Genomic DNA, 20,569 nt, shown 5'->3' with positions numbered 1-20,569 from the left:
CAAAATCACAACTCTTAGTTCAAACTAGTAGAGCGGTTACCTATTCCTGCTCTCCTGCCACCAGGAACATCACTTCCACTGACAATGCTGCTGGATGTGGGCACAATCCATTGTTGTAAGTCTAGTGAGCACCTTCAATTGTGGCAACAGTGCTGTCAATCTTCATGGCCTGCTCTCTGTGTAACTGAGCTGGCATGTTGGTAGAGGAAGAAGAATGAGAACAAGTCCAGGCATGAGCACTACTGATTTCAACAATTATCCAAAATCCAGCAGTTTTTTTCAAACCTAAACACTTCTCAGATTGTTACATGCCTTTGGTCAGTTTCCAGAGGGCTGAACATTTTGTCCAAATTTATAAATACTTTTTGGAGAGAGGATTTGCTGACTTCCTAATTCATCCATGCATGGCTGGAAGTCCCTCCCAGAAAATTTCTTTTTTATATTAAAGGCTAACTTGAAGAAAAGTTGAGCCTCATTTTGGGAAGCTGAAATTATCCCATCAGAGCTTTAATGATTTATAATAATTATCATCATAATGATAATGTCTATAATTTCAACAAATTGCTTTAAAAAATTTCTTCTGGGCCGGGCGCGGTGGCTCACACCTATAATCCCAGCACTTTGGGAGGCCGAGGTGAGCAGATCACGAGGTCAGGAGATCAAGACCATCCTGGCCAACATGGTGAAACCTCATCGCTACTAAAAGTACAAAAAATTATCTGGGTGTGGTGGTGCGCACCTGTAGTCCCAGCTACTTGGGAGGCTGTGGCAAGAATCACTTGAACCTGGGAGGCAAAGGTTGCAGTAAGCCAAGATTGTGCCACTGCACTCTAGCCTGGCGACAGTACAAGACTCTGTCTAAAAAAAAAAATTTCTTCTATCTATAAAGACATAAGGTAAGAACAATACTCTGAAACTAAAGTTGATTCATGCAATTAAATATATGTGATAAATTATTTCTTGAGAAAAATACTAATACTCATAGCAAAACATCTCAGTAGATAAGAGTCACATTTTTGTTTTGTATAATTTTTATTTTGACATCAAAGTTATCTAATAGCTATCAAGTAGCAGAAGATTATAGTATAATGATAATCTTAGATAAAGGAATAGCAAAAAAGAGAATAGCTTTAAGTTTTACTATTAAATAGCTTGGTCCAATGTAACAATAAAGGTGTTAGTAGCCTATTCTACCATGTACTCTAGATAATCAAGCTGCCTTCTATAAATAAAATCTCTGGTCATATAGCATAAAAATCATTTTTGGTTTATAAAATAGCATTTAGTAATTATTTCATGACCTATAAGAATAATTGTATATGCCAAATACAATGTAAGGTTTGTCTCCATCACCTGAAAAATTGTCCCTAAGGAAAGACTGAGTCAATTTATATTCAGATACTTCTAAAATCCCTCATATTTTAAGATACTCTCTCAATTAATTTATTTTGAACAACAAAACACTGTTGGGGGAAAATATATAAGTCTGAAATGACCTTAATGAAAGCCAGTTTTTCAAAGCTTATAAAGGTCACCTTTATAAGACAAAAAAAAGGGAGGGGCAACACAGAGCAATTATTCCTGGAACTATGAGTTCTCAATTCCAACTGCAGGATGTCACTGAAAACAAGTCTTCTAAAGATCACTTTGAAAAGCAGTCAGTTATGGTTACAAATATACCATATGGGACTAAAATATCCAACAATCCTAATGTCATGCTACTGGGTTCTAGTAGCTTGAGATAAATATCCAGACACAGTATCATACAGAGATTCTCCAAACTATGATATTTCAAGCATCTTATACTATAATTAAGACACTGTACTCCAAAAACCATGTTAATTTAAAAAAAATCATTCCAATGATGATGAAGACATGGAATACCATTTGACCCAGCAATTCCATTACTGGGTATATACCCAACAGATTATAAATCATTCTACTATAAAGACACATGTGGGCATATGTTTATTGCAGCACTATTCACAATAGCAAAGACCTAGAACCAACCCAAATGCCCATTAATGATAGACTGGATAAAGAAAATGTGGCATATATACACCATGGATTACTAAGCAGCCATAAAAAAGGATGAGTTCATGTCTTTGCAGGGACATAGATGAAACTGGAAACCATCATTCTCAGTAAACTAACACAGGAACAGAAAACCAAATGCCATGTGTTCTCACTCATAAAGTGGGAGCTGAACAATGAGAACACATGGACAGGGAGGGAAACATCTCACACTGGGGCCTGTCAGGGAGTGGGGGGCTAGGGGAGGGGTAGCATTAGGAGAAATACCTAATGTAGATGACAGGTTGATGGGTGCAGCAAACCAGCATGGCACATATATACCTATGTAACAAACCTGAACATTCTGCACATGTATCCCAGAACTTAAAGTATAATAATAATAAAGATACATGATTAAATAAAAGTTTCATGACTTTGAAGTTGCAAGAAAGGTAATATTATTGCCTTTATTTCATATAAAATATCATCTTTAGGTATGTGGATGGCTACGCTAACATATTAACTGTTTTTTTTTTTTTTTTTTTTTTTTTTTTTGAGACGGAGTTTCGCTCTTGGTACCCAGGCTGGAGTGCAATGGCGCGATCTCGGCTCACCGCAACCTCCGCCTCCTGGGTTCAGGCAATTCTCCTGCCTCAGCCTCCTGAGTAGCTGGGATTACAGGCACACGCCACCGTGCCCAGCTAATTTTTTTGTATTAATAGAGACGGGGTTTCACAATGTTGACCAGGATGGTCTCGATCTCTCGACCTCGTGATCCACCCGCCTCGGCCTCCCAAAGTGCTGGGATTACAGGCTTCAGCCACCGCGCCCGGCCCATATTAACTGTTTTAAGTAAGCATTTAATTCTTTCATCCTTTTGGTTTTCTCATTGGAAATGGTGGACTTACCATATACACATATGGTTATATGTTTTTCAAGCCACTGCTCCATAGAAAGTAGTTTACTGGATTTTAGTATAAAGTATTTGTTTCATTTTTTAAAAAGTCATTAAGAACCACATTAAGCAAACATTCCCTTTTGATTTATAAGATGATTTTTCCCTTTGAGTTTTATGGTGATAGTAGCTGGCTTTGAAAAATGTAAACATACAATTGGTATTATTGAAATAAATACCATTACCACGAAACCTCTTTGTAATAAAATGTCACCAAGACCAAGCTTAGATTATAACTAACAGAATATACTCAAATGTCTGAAAATGTGTTATAACAAAATGTGACACTTGTCTCTAACTGACTAATAAGAAAAGACCAACACAATATCAAAACATGCAAATTCAATGTATCTGTGCTTAAAACAAATCAAGATCAAGTTAAGGGAAATGAGATTGGGCACTTAAAAATTAGTGTGTTTTCCTTGGCTGGGTTTAATGAGAATTTGGGCCTGCTACGAAATCATGCAGAACTAGTCTCCTTTCTTAGAGGAGTAATAAGAACTAATGCAGAACAGGTAACTTAAGAGGTGATACCAGCTCCTGAGGACAAAGACGCAATTTCCCAGGCATCTGAGATCCTAAATCACTTCCCTCTGGAAACCTGGGACCCAGTTTGCCACCCTTTCTTTACTCTTAGATTACCAGATACTTAGGGTGTGGGTTGTATCTCCTCTCCAATCTGGCTTGCTGCAAAAGAGGTACATGGTCTCCTATCTAACAACTTCCTTCATCTCCCAGGAGCTCCGCCTGCCCTCTAGTATTTATGTTTTACATATATATGTATAAAGAAATACATCACTGCACGCTCTCTTTATATATATATATGTATGTATGTATGTATGTATATGTATAGATATAGATTTCATATGTAGTGGCAGAACTAAAGTGGTATAAACTTCTCAAGTTGATTTTCCACAGAATCTGGAAGGTTGTGAGCTGACTGTTCTTAAATTCAGAGACTTGTTGCTGTTATTCCATCTTCTGGTGGCAGGTAGTTTAACATGCTTTCACTCTTAGTAGCATTTTAACCTAAGTTCTTAAGCAGAGGGAATTTTATCCCCAGTTCACTCAATTCACTTTGTATACAAAATATTTTGTCTATGTATATATATACACAAACACATATACATATATGTGTGTATATATATATACACATTTCTTTATATATATTTCTTTTTGTGTGTGTATACACACACACACACATGCACGCACATACATACAAAGAAATAAAAGAATGGGAGTAGTACAGAATGAAGAAGTTTCCAAAGATCAAATATCCATTGTGGTATCTTTTCTTTTGGCTTTGGAGTCTGAGTTTCTTGTCACTCCATTTCTTTGTAGATCTGGGGGAAAGATGTGCACTTCCCTTCCAAGGGAAATAAATTGGCAGCTGCCTCTTAGCCCAGGTCCTCTGATAAGCAGGATTTATATGTCCGTGATAAAAGGTTTCAACAAACACACGTGCACAAGTATACACACACATACATACTCTCACCCAGAGATATCTACTCTAGTCCCTTAATTCACATGAGAAAACTGAGACAGAGAGAGATCATTAGTGACCCATCTATGCAGCTCTGGCAGAATCATGAGATCTCACATCTCGCAATTTCCATTCCATAGCTCATTCCATTCCACCACTCTGATAAATCATTCTTTCAAGCCCTCAGCATGAATGACAACAGTTGCCTGCTGCAACAGCCTTTTCTAAAAAAAAAAAAAAAAAAAAACTACCTCAAATGGAAGGTATTCAAGCCATTCAAGCTTCCTCCTTCAGAGCCTCTGCCATTTGATAAAGATGATGAGGTTCACAGAGGGGTATGCAAAGTTGTATAACATTTCATATTAATAATAGTCAAATAAAACAGGCTTCCAAATAAAAATAGTCAAATAAAACATTCTTTTTTTTTTTTTTTTTTGGAGATACGGTCTTGCTCTATTGCCCAGGCTAGAGTATAGTGGTGTGATCTTGGCTCACTGAAGCCTTGACCTCCTGGGCTCAAGTAATCCTCCTATCTCAGCTACCCAAGTAGCTTGGACTACAGGCATGTACCACTACACTCAGCTAATTAAAAAAATTTTTTTTGTAGAGATGGGGTATCACTATGTTGTTCAGGCTGATCTCAAACTCTTGGGCTCTAGCCATCTTCCAGATCCTAGCTTGCATAGAAGAGGAGCTTCTGTGGGAAATCAACTTGAGAAATTTACACCACTTTGGTTCTACCACCAGCTAGGTGACCATGGGAAAATTGCAGAGATTTAGTCTTTTACTAGTAAAATAGAAATTACTTTACCTATCTCATAGGGTTACTGTAAGTATTAGATGAGATAATTTATAGAAAGTACTTAATACAATCCTTTTTATTGAGAGTGTTTTGTTGCTCTTTTCTATAAAGACACCTAGGTTCTCACCTCTACAGTGGGAGAAGATACGACTAGTATTTTAAGATTTTCTTGTTTGACTTTTTGTTTGTTTGTTTTGAGATGGAGTCTCACCCTGTTGCCCAGGCTGGAGTGCAGTGGCAAGATCTCCACCCACTGCAAACTCTCCCACCTAGGTTCAAGCAATTCTTCTGCCTCAGCCTCCCAAGTAGCTGGGATTACAGGCACCTGCCACTGCACCTGGTTATCTTTTGTAGTTGTAGTAGAGAAGGGGTTTCACCATCTTGGCCAGGCTTGTCTTGAACTCCTGACCTCATGATCCACCCACGTCGGCCTCCCAAAGTGCTGGAATTACAGCCACCCACCTCGCCTGGCAGACTTTGTTTTAATCAAAGAATTGCCAAGATACAGATCAAAGTTATTTTTTGTAAAACTGAACATTATAGTTATTATAGACCTAAAGCTATTCAGTGGATTATACAAATATGAACATAAAGTATTAAAGATGTGTGTCTTTCTGTGTTTTCACGTGGCAAAAGTTTCTATGTGCTCCTTTTTAGAAAGGGTATTTCTGTCACTTATAAACTGCTACTCCAAATTATGTGATAATTTAGATCAAGGTCATTACCAACTTAGTTGACCAAACCTGAAAAATATTGTTCTCACGTCAGAGACCTTGAAGAAAGAATGCTCTAATGGGATTAAAATGCCTTGCAAAGAATTACAACATGAATAGGTCAAGAAATCTTAATTTATAAAAGGTCACAGAGTTTCAAAAAACATCTCTCATTTCAACTAATTAAATGAAATTTTAGTTAAACGGCACCTTTAAATATTGGTATTGCAGCTGCGAGTGCATTTAAATAGCATTTACGCAGATATAATTAGCACAATTAAACATGGGTAGAAGTGGAAACTATTCTTAATTATATTGATATAATCAGTTTTATTAATGCTTTATAGCAACAAAAGTGACATCTGACAGTAACACACAATTCATGACTGAACCTAATATTAAGCATTTTAGCATATTAAGGAATCTAAAGCTAGGTAACTGGAGAAAGAAAGAAGTCAAATAATGAGTTCCTACCTGTGACGATGCCATAGTTGGGAGGTTCAAGAATTACTCCATAAAACTGGATGATGTTTCTGTGACTGAGGATACTGAGTATTTCTGCCTGTACAAAAAATAAAATGCAAAGTTGTATAACATTTCATATTAATAGTCAAATAAAACAGGCTTCCAAATAAAAATAGTCAAATAAAACACTCATTCTTTTTTTTTTTTTTTTGAGATACGGTCTTGCTCAGTTGCCCAGGCTAGAGTATAGTGGTGTGATCTTGGCTCACTGAAGCCTTGACCTCCTGGGCTCAAGTAATCCTCCTATCTCAGCTTCCCAAGTAGCTTGGACTACAGGCATGCACCACTACACTCAGCTAATTAAAAAAAATTTTTTTGTAGAGATAGGGTATCACTATGTTGTTCAGGCTGATCTCAAACTCTTGGGCTCTAGCCATCCTCCCACCTTGGCCTCCCAAAGTGCCAGGATTACAGGTGTGAGCTACCACGCCCGGCCTCAGTTATCTTTTACTTACAAAGATCTATATGTGCCCAACAAGTATGTGATTCTGCTAAAGTTCTCTTTCTTGAAAGTTTAAACATTTCTACTGAAGCTTTCTGAAAATTTAAAAAGAAAATGAGCTTGAAGAACTGATAAAAGAGGTGCTTACTAGCAAGCCCACATGACGATAATGGAGGGGAATGACTGAAGAGATGCCCCGTTTATTTACAGTGAAGGTCCTCTTCCTAATGTCAATATATATTTTTTGCATAATGTCTCTTCTGAGAGGCTACCGCAAGACTGAACTTCTATTGGTTGGATGATTCAAAATTAAGGCAGAGATTTTAAAATATTAATGGAATCAATTCAGGTAAAACCCATTTATTTATCTAATCATTTATTCAAAATATATTATTATTCTCCTTTATACAAGGTACTACAAACATATAAAGGTAGATTCTTGACCTTGAGTGGTGATTTGATAGGAGGCCATATTTATACATTTTGAAACACGTTAAATACTAGAAAGTAGTAGTAAAGAGTGACATGGTAAAAATGTTTTATTTATTAAATTTAATTTTTAAAACAAACAGAATCTATGGTATATATCTGCTAATGTCAATAGAAAGATGATCTTTATGTAAATCATACGTTCATCAACATTTTATGACTTGTGGAGATAAAATATGGCTAATCAAGAATTATAATGAGGTATACAATCACATAAGTTAAATATAGAAAAGATTTAGTATTTTTCAATGATAAGCATATTACTGGCAGTAAGTGGATAGGAGATTTATAAGCCCCCACCCCAGAAAGAGGATCATCAAGAAGAATGTCAGCAGTTAATGAAAATGGAGACATTTTGGTCAGAAAGGGACTCCCCTCTGAGAATCTGTACACTGTGAGTTAGTGTTATTTGCTATTGATTTTTTTCATAGGATAAGAGTTGAGGTTTCATTAAAAACATCTGTGAAACTGGTTTTGAAGGTAGTGTAACTAGGTGGAAAACAGAAGTTTGAGGGTTGGCATAGGGTCAATATGAAATTGAGATAAAGAGTACCCCTGATTGTATGAGACATTTACCAAGCTTGATTTGACAGTGTTTTCTTTTAGTAACACATGTGTTGAAGGGGGCTATCACTGCTGAATTAAGCAATTCCTTAACACTTATTGAGTGCCTAGTATGTATAGAGGGGTCTGTGTTCATCAAGCGACCTTCTTCTAATAGTTTAGTTTCTCAAATAGGAAGAAGATGTATTAATTGAGCAACACAACTATTCATCCACATGGCAACACTACTTCTTACTAAGAAATAACAAAGTTTATTGTAAAAATAGAGTGTATGTGCAGTTTGGAAATCACAAAGCCCCCATCTTTAAGTGATAGACCAACTGTTTGTGAATAAACCCTTAAGTTCAATGTAAGTAAAGCAATAGAGTTAATGTTTGAACCAGTATTTGTGAAACTGAGGCAGTGTTATCCTTTGGAATATTCTTTGGGGTACCTGAATTTTGTGACCATTAAAAATGTTTGTATCAATAAAGAATAAATACAAGAATATTCTGAATCTTTGAATGACCACTTTTTAATGTAGCATGATGGGATTTTCAGTGTTCCAGCTAGTCTTCATGTTTATATTTAAGATATTGCCCAGTGATATCTTAAGGAGATAGGATTGATCATTTCAGGTGCTGGTAAACATGTCGAATAGCTCTTAGGCTGGCAAATGCTAATGTCAAAATGGCAGTCATTATCCTATATCCCATTGTTGTGCTCATATTTTAAGTTTTTATAAAAAAGCTTGCAGTATAATTTGCAAGTAAATGATATTTTCATAAAATAAGATTTTACGTTCTTATATAATAAACTAAGAATCTGATTTAACATTATAAAACATTTAACATCATAAAAACATGCTACTTTAGAGTGTTATCCTGATTTCATGGAAATGGGCCAACAGTAAACAGAGGCAGACTGAGTAAGTAAGTGATATGTTTGTAATAAATGAAGGTCAAATGACATGATGTTAGCAATTCAAATAATCTCCAATAAAAACAAGTGTGAGGTCAACCAAATTATTAAAACCTCTGTTGTAGCAATCAGCCTCTGACAGCAAGCAGATAGATTCTCTGGTATATCAGTAAACTCTGCCTCTGTTTACTGTTAGTTAAGATAAACATGTAATTTTCCAGACTAGAACTTGAGGATCTAAGACTGGGATAGACTGCAACAATAGATATATATTTTTAGATGGACTCTTGCTCTGTCAACCAGGCTGGAGTGCACTGGTGCGATCTCTGCTCACTGCAGAGATCAAGCGATTCTCCTGCCTCAGCCTCCTGAGTACCTGGAATTACAGGTGCACACCACCATGCCTGGCTAATTTTTGTGTATATATATATATATATATATATATATTTTTAGTAGAGATGGGGTTTCACCATGTTGGCCAGGCTGGTCTTGAACTCCTAACCTCAGGTGATCCGCCTGCCTCAGCCTTCCAAAGTGCCAGTTTTAACTCAGGCTCTAAGATCTCCATAAAATAAGGGTCCCAACCTAAGATATAAATGGAGGAATATCCATAAAAATGTCTACTAGTCATGTCCTTATTAGGGTGAAAAAATGTCTACAGATGATTGTTTGTCTGCTCTTATTGTTTCCAGCTGGGGCCAGTTCCTTCCTCTCTTCCTCTTTCTTTTCTTTATTGGAAAACTTATAGAAGTTTTAGTCTGTTAATTAACATGGGAGGTCATGAGTATTTTGTTGTTAGTTATATCGGCATTTCTCTGAATTTACAGGGGAAGACAAGCCATTAGCTCAGTTTGCCGTGTTTCCAGACATCGACCAACTCAGCTTCCAAATGGCTGATTCAGAGATATTAAAAGAAGTTAGGCAGGGCACGGTGGCTCATGCCTGTAATCCCAGCACTTTGGGAGGCCAAGGTGGGTGGATCATGAGGTCAGGAGTTTGAGACTAGCCTGACCAACATGGTGAAACCTCGTCTCTACTAAAAATACAAAAAAAAAAAAAAATTAGCTGGGTGTGGTGGTGCACCCCTGTAATCCCAGCTACTCAGGAGGCTGAGGCAGGAAAATTGCTTGAACCCAGGAGGTGAAGGTTGCAGTGAGCCGAGATAGTGCCACTGCACTCCAGCCTGGGCAACAGAGTGAGACTCTGTCTCAAAAAAAAAAAAAAAAAGTTAAATATCATAGTTTTAATTCTCTTCCTTTAAAGTATTCCCACAGTTTAAAAATATCTCCATCTTCAGAAGGACTCTTTTCCTTCAATTCAAAACTTTTTTTCAAACTAATCCCAAATTTTATTTTGTTTATTTAATTTTGGAGAGCTGCCATAGAATCCTTAAAGATTCTGTGTCTTTAAAGCTTGTTTTGCAAACATCGACAAATGTGACTAATTAAACTGAAGAGCTTGTGCACAGCAAAAGAAACTATCAACAGCGTAAACAGTCTACAGAATGGGAGAAAATATTTGCAAACTATGCATCTGACACAGGTCTAATGTCCAGAATCTATAAAGAACATAAAAAAATTTATAAGTAAAAACAAACCCTATTAAAAAGTAGGCAAATGACAGGCACAGACACTTTTCAAAAGAAGACATACATGAGGCCAACAAGCTTATGAAAAAATGCCCAACATCTCTAATCATTAGAGAAATGCAAATCAAAACCACAATGAGATACCATCTCACACCAGTCAGAATGGCTATTATTAAAAAGTCATGAAATAACAGATGCTGGTGAAGTTGCAGAGAAAAGGGAATGCTCATACACTGCTGGTAGGAATGTAAATTAGTTTAGTTGTTATGGAAAGCAGTTTGGTGATTTCTCAAAGAACTTAAAACAGAACTATCATTCATTCCAGCAATTCCATGACTGGGTAATGGAATATAATTGAGGAAACCCAAAGGAATATAATCATTCTACCACAAAGACACATGTTCATCACAGCACTATTCACAATAGCAAAGACATGGAATCAAGCTAAATGCCCATCAAAGGTAGACTGGATAAAGAAAATGTGGTATATATCCACCATGGAATACTATGCAGCCATAAAAAGAACAAGATCATGTCCTTTGCAGTAACATGGATGGAGCTGGAGGCCATTATCCTAAGTGAACAAAGAAAGGAACAGAAAACCTAATACAGCATGTTCTAACTTAGGAGTAGGAGCTAAACACTGAGTACACAGGGACATGAAGTAGAAAACAGTAGACACAGGGGCCTACTTGAAGGTGGAGAGTGGAAGGAGGGTGAGGACTGAAAAAACTACCTGTAGGGTACTATGCTTATTACCTGGGTAATAAAATAATCTGTACACTAACCACCCGTGACACACAATTTACCCATGTAACAAACCTGCACATGTACCCCTAAACCTAAAAGTTAAAAAAGCTTGTTTTACATCTTTTGTATTGCATGAATATAGTCTATATGTATTTATGTGATAAATATTGTAAAAATAAAATTGAGTGCACTTCTTTTTGTGAAAGCAAAGATACCAACAACAACCTACTGATGGGTACAGAATGAAAGCAATCATTTATGAAGCCCCACGTCATAAGGCTGGCTGGCTCCATTTACATGTTATACTCAGAACTGGCTTTTTAAATTTCCAACAGCTACTTCCCTCTACCTAAGAGCAGGACTGTGTCTCAGTGGGGTCCATGCTTCTGCATGTGATGTGGCACTGACACAAGGTACACTTCTTTTGCCCACGAATATCAACTACTCCTTCAAGTCCTCTAGTGTGTGTGGTGTTTAAACACACAACTCCATGGACCCTTATTTCTGAGGTCCTCACTTACCAGTTCTTTTTCTTTTCTTTTTTTTTTTTAAGATGGAGTTTTGTTCTTGTGGCTCAGGCTGGAGTGCAATGGCTTGGTCTCAGCTCACCACAACCTCTGCCTTCTGGGTTCAAGTGATTCTTCTGCCTCCGCCTCCCTAGTAACTGAGATTACAGGCGCCTACCACCATGCCCAGCTAATCTTTGTGTTTTTAGTAGAGATGGGGTTTCAACAGGTTGGCCAGGCTGGTCTCGAACTCCTGACCTCAGGTGTTCCGCCCACCTAAGCCTCCTAGAGTGCTGGCATTACAGGTGTGAGCAACTGCGCCCAGCTGGTCCTCACCAATTTTAAGAGTCTATCATTCCATCAGAGTTTGGTAGTAAAAAAAAGAAAAGTGGTTCATCCAATCACTCAGCTGAAGCTGTCTCCTCACTGCACTCTATATCCAAGATCCAAGGCTCTCTCCCCAAACTGCATCTCCAAAATACCAATATGATCCAATATAGTCCCCCAAAGTTCAAGAATATAGGAGATGATCCCACTTTTTTTTTTTTTTTGAGAAAGAGGTTTCACTCTTGTTGCCCACGCTGTAGTGCAATGGCATGATCTTGGCTGACTGCAACCTCCGCCTTCTGGGTTCAAGCCATTCTCCTGTCTCAGCCTCCTGAGTGGCTGGGATTACAGATGTCTGCTATCACACCCAACTAATTTTTTTGGTATTTTTAGTAGAGACAAGGTTTGACCATATTGGCCAGGCTGGTCTCGAACTCCTGACCCCAGGTGATCCGCCTGCCTTGGCCTCCCAAAGTGCTGGGATTACAGGCGTGAGCCACTGTGCTCAGCCACATTTTTTAAACATAAAAATTATGTGTATAGAAAAAAGGGTAGGAAGAAAACATTATTGTGGTCACCTATTTCTAAGTGGCAGAAGGAATAAGGAATTTTAATTTTTTTTTTGTTTCCCAAATTCTTTACAATAAGTCTATATAATTTTTATAATCAGAAAAAGCAGTACAGGCATGTTATATGTAATACATATAAGAACATATAAATATGAAATTAAAAATATTTATTTGCATAGAAAGATTCTCCCTAGGATTGGGTCAGGAAGAAGTGAAGCTCTTTCCTTACCTTCCCAGGACTACCATAGGCATATAAAAACTAGTTTAGTTAACCACTGACTTGTGATTTTCTCCTGACATGGCCTGGAACAAGCTAGGGATAACACAGGTTCCTCTCACAGAAGGCCATAGGTTCTGAGAAGCCATGAGACTGAAGACGTGGGTGCTTAAATCTCATGGGCTCTAGATGGACTTCAACCTCCTCGGTATGCATATGGTTCAGCATTTTATTACATAATGTTCCTCTCCCTTCTTGTGTCTGCTCCTATGGTCTGCTACCCTATAGAAGAGCCTTTCCTACTTTGCTCCTCTTGTAAAATGTCTAGTATAGGCTGGGCGCAGTGCCTCAACACCTGTAATCCCAGCATTTTGGGAGGCCCAGGTGGGCTGATCACGAGGTCAAGAGATCGAGACCAGCCTGGCCAACATGATGAAACCCCGTGTACTAAAATTACAAAAGTTAGCCTGTTTGGTGGCATGTGCCTGTAATCCCAGCTACTTGGGAGGCTGAGGCTGGAGAATCAATTGAATCCGGGAGGAGGAGGTTGCAGTAAGCCAAGATAGTGCCACTGCACTCCAGCCTGGCGATAGAGCAAGAGTCCATCACACACACACACACATACAAGTCTAGTATAATATCACATAAGCAAGAAAAGCCAGATACCTTATATACAGGAAGCACTTGGTAACATTTAAAGGATGAATGAACATTATTTGATGATAATGATATTCAGTGTGTTTAAATAATTATGGAGAGCCTATGTTAGAAAATGTTAACCCTGAACCAGACAGTGAGAAGAGTAAAATGCCGGAAGGTATGAATTTGCTTCATTCTGTTCTTTTACACACTTAAGGGTTACTTAAGGTACATTTCATAAGAATGACAGCCAATCAATTATATAATTGCAGTAGAAACCACAGTTGAGATGTATGTTCACCAGTTCACTATGGATTTAAACTTCAAGAATGAGGATCTGGACAGCTACACTTTGCCTCTTGTGGGTTCTGCTGTCCAAGGCAATTATAAGAGCACAATTTCTTGAGAATCCTTTGCTGCTCTGCATTCTTCAAGCAGGCCCTTGCCTTTGCATTATCTTTTTTCTTTGCCTTGTACTTAAATGGAGGGTTTAAGATTAAGCAAGAATGAAAGGCTTGCTTAATCTGAAACCCTCTATTTCCAATTTTCTACCCAATACATTTTGCCATGTATTTCCAAAATCATCTCTACAGATGAGCCAGCCTTTTGCCAAGTTCACATTCCATACCCATTATTCGATCTGAAAGCTATGGTAGGTGCTCCTCTTCTGTGTGGTGACAGGTGGAGCCCTGCTTCTCAGTAGTGGGGCCACACTGCACACAGGCTCCCATTCCAAGGCCAGGGCCAGTTTCATAAACATCCACAACAAATGAACCAGGGTCTCCTCAGTGCAGCATACCTCTTATCTCTATTGCTACAGAGTCCAGAACTATTGTACTTAGAGCGGAATGTACGTGCAAGGAGAAACTTGATTTAGAAACTCCTAACACGGTATCTGCAAATCTAGAAGGTCAATACACCTAGCTCTTTCAGGAAAGATGTAGGGAGAACCTCCCTTGCCTACTAATTGTTTCAGGTTCTGATTATAAAGAAAATGAAGGAGAGTTCTCAATCTCAGTTATCAAAAGTACGAAAGTATCAAGATCCCAGGATCTTGACTGGTTCAAAAACAAAACAAAATGCTGCTTAATTCAGTGCATTTTTACCCCACGATTATCAAAGCCAGAAGCATTTTTTTTTTTCAAATAAGAAAAACTTCATTCTTACATGTATGGCAAGATAGAAAACCAGCCTTTCTATGTCTAAAACTGCTGTGCTATGTTTTAAAGAACAACTTTAAAAGCAAGTTTGGAGGATTTTCAATGCTGTATATAATCACCAGAGGGTCATACACAGGTCATGCTCTTTGAGTCAGTTTGGGCTTCACAAGACCCATTCAGTCACAGTCACAGAAAAAGCATCAAACTTCACAATTCCATAGGTTATTTTTCAAATGATGCTCTTTAGGTATTCAGGACAATAAAGAAAGATAAATGAACTGAATTCGGATTCATAATATAATACATCCTATATTCTAAATGATGTTTGACATCACGAAGACTTTTCTTTGGAAGAAAAACAGTTATGAATGCTATGAAAAAAAAATACACCAGTCATTTGCCCACTCTTCTTAAATAACTGAGATGGAGTCATGGGGGAATTTTATTGTGAACATCACCAGTGCTGGGAAGCCTCCTATTGCTCAATGTTTTCCTGGTGTGATGCAGCCGACTCACCGCGTGCAGTCACAGGAGGAGCCTGGGCTTCTCTCCAGGGATCCAGGGCTACTCTCTAGTTAAGTACATACCCAACTAAGGGCAGACTCACCTGGCAGGATAGGAGGGTGGCAAAAACTGAACGAAACAAAGAGTGAAGATTTAAGACTGGGGATTCAGGTAGTTCCAAATCACAAAAAGGCAATCAGATTTCACATTCTTCATGTTCACACCTGAATGTCACTGTGATAACATGGAAAAGTAAGGCCAGGTGCAGTGGCTCACACCTGTAGTTCCAGGACTTTGGGAGGCCAAGGCAGGCAGATTACTTGAGCTCAGGAGTTCGATACCAGTCTGGGCAACACAGTGAAACCCTATCTCTACAAAAAATACAGAAATTAGCCAGGCGTAGTGGCATGCACCTGTAGTCCCAGCTACTCAAGAGACTGAGGTGGGAGGATCACTTGCACCTAGGAGGTTGAGGCTGTAGTGAGCTGAGATCATGCCACTGCACTCCAGCCTGAGTGACAAAGACCCAGTCAGAAAGAAAGAAAGAAAGGTGGCGGGGAGGGGGAAGGATATATTGAAACAACCTGTATTCAGTTTGGTTGACAAAAGCAAACAAGAATTCAGTCGGCTTTCCATCAAACAACTTATACAACTTGGTCAAAGCAATCACTTTGTACTAAATCACACACAAATTATCCCCAAAGAAAAACCCTGAATGAGGCTTCAAGTGGGAACTAATGAAGGATTAGGCATCTGAGAAATTGAATAGCAATAAATTTAATCAAATATTGGACTAGATGAGTAAAAATTTAATTCTGTTCCAAAATGGATGGCCCTAAAGCTAACTGGTCACTCTGGGCCTTTTTTTCTTCCTAGAAAATGACTTGGTTGCACAAAATTATCAGACTCCTTCATGCTTTACATTTCTTTTTTTTTTTTTTTTTTTTTTTTTTTTTTGAGACGGAGTTTCGCTCTTGTTACCCAGGCTGGAGTGCAATGGCGCGATCTCGGCTCACCGCAACCTCCGCCTCCTGGGTTCAGGCAATTCTCCTGCCTCAGCCTCCTGAGTAGCTGGGATTACAGGCACGCGCCACCGTGCCCAGCTAATTTTTTTGTATTAATAGAGACGGGGTTTCACCATGTTGACCAGGATGGTCTCGATCTCTCAACCTCGTGATCCACCCGCCTCGGCCTCCCAAAGTGCTGGGATTACAGGCTTGAGCCACCGCGCCCGGCCCATGCTTTACATTTCTATCCATTTTTGTGAAACAGTTAATGTATTATTAACACCACACTGAGTAGGTGCTCAATAAATATGTGATAAATGGATTGGAGGTAATTAACCATGTTGTATTAGGACATCCTCTGGAGTCACACAGGCCTCAGTATGATGTTGGCTCTGCCACTTATCAGTGAGGTGACTTTGAGGAAGTTACTTAACCTCACTGAGACTCAGTTTTCTCATCTGTAAGAGGCAAACAGTATTCCTACTCCAGTGTCCACCAAATGCCAGGTCCTCCACCAATGCTAAGTCCTTTCTCTGACATCTTTCCCCATCCTTTATAATCAATGATCATTCAGAGGCAAGTCAAGCTTATGAGTAAATTCCTGTGTCTTCCAGCAACAGATTCCACTTACATATTTTGCTTGTTTTAATTACTCTCATGTATTCATTATATTTGACTGTCCTTGCTTACTTATGTTTTTACCTAAATATAGCACTTTGACATTTCCAAAGAATTTATCTTACCTGACTCTCACAAATGAGATATTTTATTGTATTTAAGTGTTGAGAAAATTGGGTCTTTGATTAATTTGATTTGATCAAGTTTACTTGCCTAGTAAATATCAGTAATAAAGTTTGATGCCAGGTCTCCGACCTCTGCCTCTTCTTATATGTTTTCCTCCCTCTGTCTCCCTTTAAAAAAAGTCCAGTGGCCGGGCATGGTGGCGCAAGCCCATAATCTGAGCACTTTGGGAGGCCGAGGTGAGCAGATCACAAGATCAAGAGATGGAGACCATCCTGGCCAACATGGTGAAACCCCGTCTCTACTAAAAATACAAAAATTAGCTGGGCATGGTGGCACAAAAATGTAGTCCCAGCTACTCAGGAGTCTGAGGCAGGAGAATCGCTTGTATCCCAAGAGGCAGAGGTTGCAGTGAGCTGAGATCGTGTCACTGCACTCCAGCCTGGTGACAGAGTGAGGCTTTGCCATTTATTGTGCCCTTGGGTGTCTCAAAAAAAAAAAAAGGCCAGTAAAATCATAGGTCCTTCTAAACATTTTTTATTAAAACCTTCCCCTGCTCAAAGAGATTTCAACTTGCAGACTCTTCTATAATACTAGCTAATGTGTACTGAGTACCTACTATGAGGCCAAGAACTTCATGTAGATTGAATCCTGAAATTCTCACAGCAAACCATAAGTTAGGGCTTACTATTAATCACCCTTTCACAAGGGAAGAAACCTAGGCAAGGAGAAACTTGAAAACTTCCCCAAGGGCACAATAAATGGCAAAGCCAGGTTTTTAACACAGTACGTAGTAGGATCTCAAAGCCCTGCTTATTATAATCAGTAAACCATACCACTCCACTTCACAAACCTAATTTGAATACAGAATGAAATGAACAAGCAAAAATTAACAGGTCTAAAAAATTCCAAAGCTCTCTTTAGTTACAAAAGCATGAGAAACAACTCATCAGTTTCCTCTTAGAGCCTCAGCTGCTGTCCCTACTATAAGATTTCCAAGCCTTCCTGACACTCAGCTGTGCAGGATCAGGTCAAGAACCAAGATCTAATTCCCTACAGGCACTAGGCCATCAAGCCAACCAGCATCAACCAAATTTATAGCTAATAAAACCAGTTAATTGCACAGCATGAGGCACTCTCTCTCTATGCAAAAATTACACGGTTAGAAATTTCGAGCGGCTCTCACAATCTGATTAGCTAAGTGCTTTATAATATTACTCTCCAGTGAAACAGAGTTTGATTATTTACATCACATAAGAGAAATGTTTGCCATATTTATTATGGAAATCTACAAAATCATTTAAAAGAATTTAGCAAATTTAATTTTAAAATAGTCTGAAAGTCCTTTAACATCTTTTAGACTCCAATTAGACAGTGTCTTGAACACTTGGATTCTTCAGCTACATTAATGATTTTACTATTTTGGGGTTCTGTCCACATAAACAATAGCTAAAGGCACATGTGTGGTAGCTGGCAGACTTTTTTTAGTTTTATTAATTGCAAAAAAAAAAAAGTACCAAACCCTAACTAATACACAGTAAAGGTAGTCTGAAATCACAGAATATTAAGAATAGAAGGGATTTGAAGTCTTCCAGTCTTTTCGTTTCTACTCCTCAACTACAATCCCACTTTAAGGCAACTCCACTCTTTTTTTTTTTTCTTTTGAGATGGAGTCTCACTCTGTTGCCCAGGCTGGAGTGCAGTGGCACCAAGTCAGTTCACCACAACCTCCATCTCCCGGGTTCAAGTGATTCTTCTGCCTCAGCCTCCTGAGTAGCTGGGATTACAGATGCCCATCACCACACTCAGCTAATTTTTGTATTTTTTAGTAGAGATGAGGTTTCACCATGTTGGCCAGGCTGGTCTCAAACTCCTGATGTTAGGTGATCCACTCACCTCCACCTCCCAAAGTGCTGGGATTACAGGCATGAGCCACTGTACCCTGCCCACAATTCTACTCTTAAAGGCAAAAGATCACTTCTCCCCTAACAGCTTGATGAACATATAGCCTTCATTTGAATGAACTGTCTCATACTTAATAACCATCACCCCAGCCACCATCTTTCTTTTCACTAACCTTCATGCTAAAACCCAAGACTTTATTTGTATTCACTGGAGACAGTGAAAGATAATATCTGAAGCCTAATTTTTAAATTAGCTTTAATTTTTCCTAAGCTTAAAAATTAAAATTCTTATCTTGACATTTATTATTTTTCAGACCTTTGGTTATTTTACCTATATTTATGCAAAGGCAGCAGTTATTTGAAAGACATAGAAATAATCAGTATTGGGTAGAATCACCAGGCTGAATGCATTCACTTTCTACGATGCCACTGGAGAATGGTATAAATTGGTTACTAGAGCTCCTCAAGACCATATCACTCCCTCTAAAAGAAAAAAATTTGATATTTTAAAATTAAATCATGTATAAAGTCATAATTTAAGTATAATAGTATTAGCAAAAAGAAATTTGCAATTTTCCTGAATAACTGGTTCGTTTTTATCCCATCGTTCCCATGATTATTTTAACAACCTATCATGCTACATTTTTTAAGCTGACTGCAAGGAGGCTTAGACCCAAGTTTGTTGCCTGCATCTAGAATGTATATAGTGCCTCGTGGGCATGTTTTTATCATATTAACTTCATTTCTTGCTTCCATTTTTTAAAATACCATACTTTCCTTTTGCCTCATTTTTCTATTTTTAATTTATCTCACAATATTGTTTGTATCTGTATTAGCTGCCTTAAATAATTTTGACAACAAGGCCACACAATATAGCAATACAGCTGACCCCTGAACAACACGGGTTTGAACTGTGCAGGTCCACTCATACACACATTTGCTGCCACCTCTAAGACAGCAAGACCAACACCCCCTTCCTCCTCCTCAGCCTACTCAATGTGAAGATGACAAGGATGAAGACCTTTATGATGATCCACATCCGCTTAATGCATAGTAAATATATTTTCTCTTCCTCATGATTTTCTTAGTCACATTTCCTTTTTTCTACCTTACTTTATTGTAAGAATACAGTATATAATACATACAGCATACAAAATATGTGTTCATTGGCTGTTGACGTTTAACAATAGGCTATTAGTAAAGCTTTAGGGGAGGAGTCAAAAGTAACACCGGGATTTTCAACTGCACAGGGGTTAGTGCCCCTAACCCCTGCATTGTTCCAGGGTTGACTGTATTTGATAGTGTATCTCAAGTTGCAGTCTTTAAAAGAAGATTCCAGAGGTCCACAGATTGATAGATCCTTGATGGCCCATGAAATCAAAACTCAAAGAAACACTGGTCTAATCGAAGGGTTACCTCTTGGCTTCCCATCTGTGCAGACAAATACTATTTCCTTGACTTTGTCTACTCCAGGAAACTTTGCCAGCATTCTACTTTAGCTCCTTATGACCATCTCTTAGGTACTGGTACTAACAGTGGTCTGTTAAGAACCAGGTCACACAGCAGGAAGAGAGTGGCTGGCAAGCATTCCTGCCTGAGCTCTGCCTCCTGTCTGATCAGAGGCAGCATTAGATTCTCAGAGGAGCACAAACCCTATTGTAAACTGCACATGCAAGGGATCTAGGTTGCATGGTCTTTATGAGACTCTAACTAATGCCTGATGATCTGAGGTGAAATAGTTTTATCCTGAAACCATCCCCACCACCTGCCC

At 38.5% G+C, this 20,569-nt stretch overlaps 1 protein-coding gene across 5 annotated transcripts in view; it reads right to left on the bottom strand.

Annotated features, from left to right (window-relative positions):
* MAP3K20 (mitogen-activated protein kinase kinase kinase 20) overlaps positions 1-20,569 on the bottom strand; it is a 197,771-nt gene that overhangs the window by 95,359 nt on the left and 81,843 nt on the right. For all 5 annotated transcript variants that reach the window (XM_012462360.2, XM_064373402.1, XM_012462359.2 and 2 more), the window contains exon 3: positions 6,441-6,528. In XM_012462360.2, the coding sequence (XP_012317783.1) occupies positions 6,441-6,528 (88 nt within the window). The remainder of the gene's footprint in view (positions 1-6,440; positions 6,529-20,569) is intronic.

This window comes from Aotus nancymaae, unplaced genomic scaffold (genome assembly GCF_030222135.1).
Source record: "Aotus nancymaae isolate 86718 unplaced genomic scaffold, 86718_ANA_hifiasm-v0.15.2.pri h1tg000008l, whole genome shotgun sequence".
Taxonomy (NCBI): Eukaryota; Metazoa; Chordata; class Mammalia; order Primates; family Aotidae; genus Aotus; species Aotus nancymaae.
The sequence above is the reverse complement of the archived record's forward strand: the minus strand, read 5'-3'. Positions and strand labels throughout refer to the sequence as shown.